Source organism: Leptonychotes weddellii, chromosome 2, assembly GCF_054177405.1.
Source record: "Leptonychotes weddellii isolate Sample4059 chromosome 2, ASM5417740v2, whole genome shotgun sequence".
Taxonomy (NCBI): Eukaryota; Metazoa; Chordata; class Mammalia; order Carnivora; family Phocidae; genus Leptonychotes; species Leptonychotes weddellii.
This window is the reverse complement of record NC_138370.1, coordinates 81,776,832-81,783,226: the sequence shown is the minus strand read 5'-3', so window position 1 is coordinate 81,783,226 and position 6,395 is coordinate 81,776,832. Positions and strand designations below refer to the sequence as shown.

The following is a 6,395-nucleotide window of genomic DNA, read 5'->3' as shown; positions in this document are numbered from 1 at the left end:
TATATATGTGTGTGTGTGTGTGTGTATATATATATATATATATATACCACATCTTCTTTATCCATTCATCTATCAACGGACATCTAGGCTCTTTCCATAGTTTGACTATTGTGGACATTGCTGCTATAAACATTGGGGTGCACGTGCCCCTTCAGATCACTACATTTGTATCTTTGGGGTAAATACCCAGTAGTGCAATTGCTGGGTCGTAGGGTAGCTCAATTTTCAACTTTTTGAGGAACCTCCATACTGTTTTCCAGAGTGGCTGCACCAGCTTGCATTCCCACCAACAGTGTAGGAGGGTTCCCCTCTCTCTGCATCCTCACCAACATCTGTCATTTCCTGACTTGTTAATTTTAGCCATTCTGACTGGTATCTCATTGAGATGATCTAGTTTTTAAAAAGTCTGTGATGTGTGTTGAATTTTGCTGGTGCAGCTACCTTTGTCTTACTTCTAGTGCATAAGAGCCAGGCCCATGTTGCTGAGTTCCTTCTGATTCATACTCTCATCTTCTCTGCATCAGCACCAACCCACCAAACACTAATCCAGCCCCTATAACATGCCAGGCACTGTTCTAGGCCCTGGGGAGGTAGAAATGAATAAGGTACGCAGAAACACCTGCTTCTGTGGAGCTCATATTCTGTGTATCTGGCCCATGTGTACCTTCACTCAGTTCCCGATACCACACAAACATGTGAGGGAATCCGTACCACACCAGGATGGCCTTGATGGGAATTGGTCCCGACAGTGCACAAGTTTCCTCTATTTATCAGAAATGTAAGGGGTTTCCCAACTGGATTGCTTGGTTGACCCAAAAGGAGAAGGTGAGGCAGATTCTTGGCCGGGGTAGGGCCAGGATGGCCTTAAGCATGGGGTACAAACAGTAGAACAACAAGTTCTATTTGGCACCTATGCTTGGCCTTATCAGAGCCAAGTCAGCTCTGTTTGAGAAGTACAGGTGGACTTAATTAGAGCTCAGAATCATGGAACAACCCAAGTGTGCCAGTATCTACTTCCTGCTCAGAGAAGGAGGGCCTCAGCGAGCCAAAGCTGCTGTCCTTGGTTTGTCTTTGCTGTCTGTGGGCAAAGCTGTATTTTAAACCTGAAATTATAGTGAGTTCACTAGTAACACTGTTGGAGACCATTGTTAATTAGAAAACTCCTGTGCAGTCCAAGTAAACTAAATTATGAAGATAAAGATTTTGTCTCAAAGAACAGCTCACTGTTAAATTTTTTAAGCTAGCTTCCAACTTAAAAAACAAAAGTCACCATATTTAAAATCATTTCATTATCCCAAAAAGAGTCAACTTCTTTTCTCTACAAAAACTACCAAAACAAAGAGAATGTTTTACTTGACAACATCTTTTGCGGCTGTCATTCTAGAGATCTTGAAGAAACTGGTGGTGGAGTTCCCAGAGGTCACAAAGAGAGGACATTGCAAAGCTCAGACTTGCCAGTGCTTTTGAACACAGGCCAACTATCATCACCTCCAGCCCTACTCCCACCACCTTCCTGGTAACTCCACTGCCTGGAAAGTTAAGTGTGATCTTAAGGGCCAGAAGTGACATTCTGGAATTTAGGGTGGATTAGATGTATATCCTCAGATGGGCTGCTTCTTGTAAGTGAATAAGCCTCTTGATATTGTAAGTATTTGCCATCTCTCTTGAGACCAAGCAGATTAATGATGGAAGGAAGGATGGGTTTTTGTTTTTTTTTTCTTTCTACTCTTAGCCTTTAAAGTTCCTGCTGCCACAGTGAGAGTTCTTCCTCCATATTTGTCATGTCACCGTCACTTGCACAAGCGTTTGTCCCCAAGGCCCAGGGACAGTACTCTTTCATTTCACCTGCTGAGCCTGACACACACTTCCCCTTAAGGGTGTAGTTGTTCTAAATACCACTGGGCCCTTCTGAACCTTGGATTTGAGATATTGGTGCCTACTAGTAGGCTCTTGCACCTTGTAATTTAGAAGGTTACCTCTGCATAGTCCATTATAAATCTAAAAAAAAGAACAAGACCTATGATAGTTCTAGTTTTTAAAAGAAGGGCAGACTCTGGGACGCCTGGGTGGCTCAGTCGGTTAAGCGTCTGCCTTCGGCTCAGGTCATGACCCCAGGGTCCTGGGACCGAGTCCCGCGTCAGGCTCCCTGCTCCACGAGGAGTCTGCTTCTCCCTTTGCCTCTGTCTCTCATGAATAAATAAATAAAATCTTAAAAAAAAAAAAAAGGACAGACTCATGACTTACACCTGGAGATGCTAAATTTTCCTTAAGTTTGTTGTGCTTCTTTGGTAACTGCTGAGATACATAGTCTAAATTTAGTCACTTTATCAAATGCCTAAGAATTTGGCTATAGAGAATCATTTTAAAATCACACCCATGTTAATTTTGATTACTTGTTTATATCCATGGTAAGTGTCTCCTTCCCTCTTTGTAGATGTCCTTCAGGGTCTTTTTCAGTTCTAAACATTTGGTGATTCCAAATAGTTTGCGTTAGGGGTTTATTTAGACCATTTTTTAGTCCTTGAAAATCCTGAGGAATAAGAATGGCTGTTTCTTTGTTTGTCTTTAAGGTGGTTTACTTCCTGGGTGTTTTCCCACCTCCTTAGGAGTGTCTATTGAGTTATGTTATTTAAGGCTGCTCATCTTAAGGGTAGTCCCTTACGTAGGTGATTATTCCAAAGCTGACAGCTGCCCCCAGTACACAATAAACTCTTATGTATGACTTAAGAGTAAAGGTCTGCTTGGGGCAGCTGGGTGGCTCAGTTGGTTAAGCGACTGCCTTCGGCTCAGGTCATGATCTTGCAGTCCTGGCATTGAGTCCCGAATCGGGCTCCCTGCTCGGCAGGGAGTCTGCTTCTCCCTCTGACCCTCCCCCCTCTTGTGTTCTCTCTCTCATTCTCTCTCTCTCTCTCTCTCAAACAAATAAATAAAATCTTAAAATAAAAAAAAGAGTAAGGGTCTGCTCAATTGCTTCCTGTCAAAGTTTCTAAGAACTGAGTTTTTTCAGTTATTTCTTGAGCTTACAAATCCCAGTTTTTATTTAATCAAAGGAGCTTCAGGGGAAAGCAGCAGTATATGAAATATTCATTCACAACAGTGATAGTGAGATTGAAGAGTAGCAGCAGCTGCCCTAAGTCCATGGCTGTGAAAACACAATTAAAATTTTAACACATTTTTTGAAACATTCTTTTCTGAAGTGCTCAGTTTTCAAAGTAACGGGGAAATGTATATGGTACTTAAGTATTAACTTCTACTTGAAGCCCTGTTGTAAGTTTAATGATGAAAAAGTATCTTTCTTTTTCTTAAGATTTTATTTATTTATTTATTTGACAGAGAGAGACGCAGTGAGAGGGGGAACACAAGCAGGGGGAGTGGGAGAGGGAGAAGCAGGCTTCCCGCTGAGCAGGGAGCCCGATGCGGGGCTCGATCCCAGGACCCTGGGATCATGACCTGAGCCGAAGGCAGACGCTTGACTGAGCCACCCAGGTGCCCCAAAAAACTATCTTTTTGCTTTGACAAACTCAAACATATTGACCTTATGGATCTTGATAATTGCTGAAATTCCTGGCTTATTCTCAAAGTAAATCTTCAGAATATCAAATTCAAAGATTCTCAAAATTTCTGTGTGCATAAGAATCAACTGGTGAACTTGTTAAAAATGCAGATATGGCTCAACTGTTGATGGACTGTTAGGTAGTACCAAGTTTTTGACTATTATGAACAGCAGTGAACATTCTCGTTTGTGTCTTTGTGATAAACATATGTATGTATTTCTGTTGGGCCTGTATCTAGGAGTGGAATTTCTGTATTGCCAGTTAGCTATATACTCAGCATTAGTAGGTACTGCTGGAAGGTGTTCCAGAGTGGTGGTATATTTATGGTCTCTCTGTCAGCGTGTAAGAGTTTGTGTTGTCTCCCATCCTCACCAACACTTGGGTATTTTCTGTTTTAATTTTAGCTTATTCTGGTGGTACTGTAGAAGTATTTCATTGTAATTTAGATTTAAATTGAATGAATACATACATTTAGGTCTAATCACACAGTGAAATACCATTTAGTCAAAGAGAGTGAAAAATCTAGAGCTACAGCAACAATATGGATGAATCCCACAAATACAATTGGTGAAAGATGCCAGACACAAAAGAATGTATACTGTATGATTCCATTTGTAGACAGTACCCCTCCAAAAATCCCCCCAAAACCAAGAAACAACAACAACAGATGAAACTAATCTCTGGCGTTAAAAGTTAAGATAATGGTTAACACTGGAGTCGGGGAATAGGTTGTGACTGAAAGGGAACAACCTGGGAAGGTGATGTTGTGGTTCTTGATCTGAGTACTGGTTTTACAGATGGGTTTAGCTGTGAAACTTCAGCAAGGTGTCCACTTAGGGTATACGTACTTTTCTGTATGTGTATTATACTTCATTAAAAGTTTTTTTTAAGTACAGATTTCCAGGCCCTTACCATGAAAAATGTAGTCCTTTGATGGGACCTGGGACTTTACATGTTTAACAAACATGAGGGTGGTTGGGATGCAGGTGGTCTCAAAGTGCACTTTGAAAAACATTGGTAATTGCATTCAGTGCAGAGATTTTTAAAGCATTCATTGCAGAGATTTTTAAAGCATTCATCAGCTCTTCAAAATAATTTAATCAGCTGCTCTGCACACTGCAGCTATTTTGGGTCATTTCAGAGATGGTTTCAGAGCCCCCCCACCTTTCACTTCTAAGAGCGAATCAGTCCTAGAAAATGAAAACACTGAGTGAGCTCCGTGTGGGAAAGGGCTGCAGCTTATACTTAATGTGGAAAGGACAGTCAAGTGAGAAGTAAATCCATTAGGTGGGAAGGAAAAAAACCCCATCAAGTGCTGGAATCATAGAAACTCTCTCTGGGAGGAGAACTGATCATTTCTGATGAAAGCCCATTTATTTTGCTAAGAGTGATGGAGTGTGTTTTGGTCTGAGGCATTTGGTAGAGGCTCTGTAAAAACTAGGTTAAGGACTGAATCAAAATCTCTTCCAGTTACATGAAGGAGGAAGCATAGAATGCAAATAAATGTAAAACTATTGCTTGTTGTGACTAAAAGTCCCCCACATGATAAGGCCTGAATCAGCTTTCATTTCATTGCAAAGGGGAACAGCAGAACTACCCAACACAATTAAAGGCAAGTTTTTAACGGGGAACAAAAAGAGTGAAAAAAAATCACTCAGTGTTCTTTTAGGGCTTGTTCTATCCACCTAAGTTCTGAGAAAGTGTTCTCAAATGTCAAGAGCTAATAAAACCCCTCAGCTCTTAAAGGAGCCATTATTCTCCCCGGACATGCAGAAGTATAGATAATATTACCCGATTTACCTATAGGCAACCTGATATTAAGCTGATAGTCACTGGTGTGGCTGTCCCAATTGTTAAGAAATTGAAATAGTCTCATACCTGTTGGAAAATAGCCACCATTGGGGGTTCTCTGAGAGCCCCTCTCTACTGTCCATACTTCCTGCCTTCTCTGGGATCCCTTAGACCTCCGGACAATACAGCAACTACAGGGTTAATGTCTGACAGTCCCTGGTTTTCCAGCCCTCTCCAGCCACAGATTACCTCTGAGGTCTTTGCTCAGTGGTAATACCTGTGATGGGGAGAAGTGGCCTTGTTTGGGAGGGTGGGATGAGGGACCACTTCCAAGGTCCTCTCCTCTCCTATGTCTTTTCACTGACCTCACCTCCCCCAATTCTGCTTTCCTTGTAATTTCTCATTCTTTGGAAATTTCTTATCGGAGTCATATTCTTAGGCAATGAAGAATCAGTAATTAAATGTAAATGTTTTGTCACTAGAGTAACCTTTGATTCTGTCAGTCCCAAATATCCAATGGCTTACATATGCTCTGTGATTCACTTGCTCACTCACTGTCTCACTCATTCAGCAAACATCTATGGAATGCCCGCTACATGCCAGGCACTGTGCTCACCAGTAAGACTCCATCCTTGGCCTGAAAGAAAGCTCACAGTCTTCTGGGGACGACCAACCCATAAACAGATAATCCTGGTGCGGTGAGAGAGCCACGCAAAAGAGTATGACAGGAACATAAAGGAGGGCCAACAAGGGTAGCCTGCAGTTGGTCAGAGAAGACTTCCTAGAAGATGTGGTTTGAACTTAGTTTTAACAGAAGAATAGAAGTTAGCTAGATGGGGACGGGGAGTGGAGCACATTTTGGACATAGAGGACCATATGAACAAGGTAAGAAATAGCATGGTATGCGCAGGCAACAGAGTATAAAGTGTGAGACTTAGGTTAGTAGGAGGTGAGACCTCAGAGGACAGCAGGCTCAAGAACACTGCTAAGGGTTGAGATCTGATGCTGTAAGAGGCTTTTTCACTCACCAGGAAGCAGCCAAATAATGTG

The 6,395-nt window shown here is 41.9% G+C and overlaps 1 protein-coding gene across 4 annotated transcripts in view; it reads left to right on the top strand.

Moving 5' to 3' along the window:
* The first annotated feature begins 6,009 nt into the window (after positions 1-6,009).
* Positions 6,010-6,395, top strand: part of JADE1 (jade family PHD finger 1) — a 281,646-nt gene continuing 281,260 nt past the window's right edge. For all 4 annotated transcript variants that reach the window (XM_081811881.1, XM_081811882.1, XM_081811886.1 and 1 more), the window contains exon 1: positions 6,010-6,230. In XM_081811881.1, coding sequence (XP_081668007.1) covers positions 6,222-6,230 — 9 coding nt within the window. In that variant the 5' untranslated portion in view covers positions 6,010-6,221. The remainder of the gene's footprint in view (positions 6,231-6,395) is intronic.